Genomic DNA, 968 nt, shown 5'->3' with positions numbered 1-968 from the left:
TTTTTTTTTTTTTTTTTTGAAATAAAGCGTAAAACAGTAGCCGTAAAAGCAGACGACAGTAAAGAAGATAAAGGAGAAGGGATACAAATTTCTGTTCTGTAGAGTTAGGCGAAAGCCGACGGAGTCGCGTGTAAATCAAAGTCGAGGCCATTAAATTCTAAAGTTACGATAACACGTGAACTTTTTTCCTCGCCTAGCTGTGCAACGTATCACCATTGTTACCGAACAAGCGAGACAATGGACAGATAATACGAGGCACGAAGAACGGGAAGAACAGAAGTGGAGAAAGAAGAGGAGGAGGAGGAGGAGAAGCGCAGAGTCTCTCCAGCATCTCTTCTTATAGAGAATGGCCCGGGGCTGTCCATCGGATCGAACGTGTGAGATATGGCCGGCCACGATTGTGTCGTGTCAACTTCTCATAAAAAAACGACGATTCACCCTGAAGAGAAAATATTCAATCTTCAAACGCTCGAGTTGTGTCGATCCGTTTTGCGTTCGAATCGAAGAATGAGAAATACTTTTGTGAAGTAAATTTTGCTGGGATGAAAGAAACGGATTTGAACGATTCCATTGATCCAACTCGAAACATGTTGTATCTTCGTATTCATTATTTTAAATATTTTCAATTCATTATATTCGAATTTTTCTCGAAATTGAAAAGATTTGAGGTGTCTATTAAAATTACGAATTATATATATTTTAATGAACGAGATGATCTCAAATTTATGATCGATAATTCGTGCTTGTCGTTTCATCAATTCGATAATAGGATGCGGTTAAGAATTTAACGATTTTCGATATCATAATGTAAGAGATAAAGCTGCAAACATCTCGTGAAACGAAAAAATTAGCTAATCTTCCCCCTTCACGATTTTTTTTAAAAAATTATTTCATATCATTATAAGATAGTTATAAGAGGGAGGGGGGGAGAAATATAATCTCTTTATCAAAGTAATAATATTTACGTT

General features: G+C 36.4%; 1 protein-coding gene across 12 annotated transcripts in view; it reads left to right on the top strand.

The window, feature by feature from the left end:
- LOC102678711 overlaps positions 1-529 on the top strand; it is a 23,962-nt gene extending 23,433 nt beyond the window's left edge. For 3 of the 12 annotated variants that reach the window (XR_421379.2, XR_421387.2, XM_031509431.1), the window contains 2 exons: positions 53-103; positions 198-529. Coding sequence is in view for 2 of the 12 variants with exons in the window: in XM_031509431.1 (XP_031365291.1) it covers positions 53-103; positions 198-422 (276 nt within the window). In the remaining 10 variants the exon portion in view is untranslated. Of the gene's footprint in view, positions 1-49 lie in introns of all 12 variants that reach the window. The other 9 variants (XR_421378.2, XR_421383.2, XM_006613461.2 and 6 more) reach the window with 4 other exon arrangements.
- The last annotated feature ends 439 nt before the right edge of the window (positions 530-968 follow it).

This window comes from Apis dorsata, unplaced genomic scaffold, assembly GCF_000469605.1.
Source record: "Apis dorsata unplaced genomic scaffold, Apis dorsata 1.3 scaffold_150, whole genome shotgun sequence".
In the NCBI taxonomy this organism is placed as follows: domain Eukaryota; kingdom Metazoa; phylum Arthropoda; class Insecta; order Hymenoptera; family Apidae; genus Apis; species Apis dorsata.
Note: the sequence above shows the minus strand (reverse complement) of the source record. Positions and strands in the feature narration are given on the sequence as shown.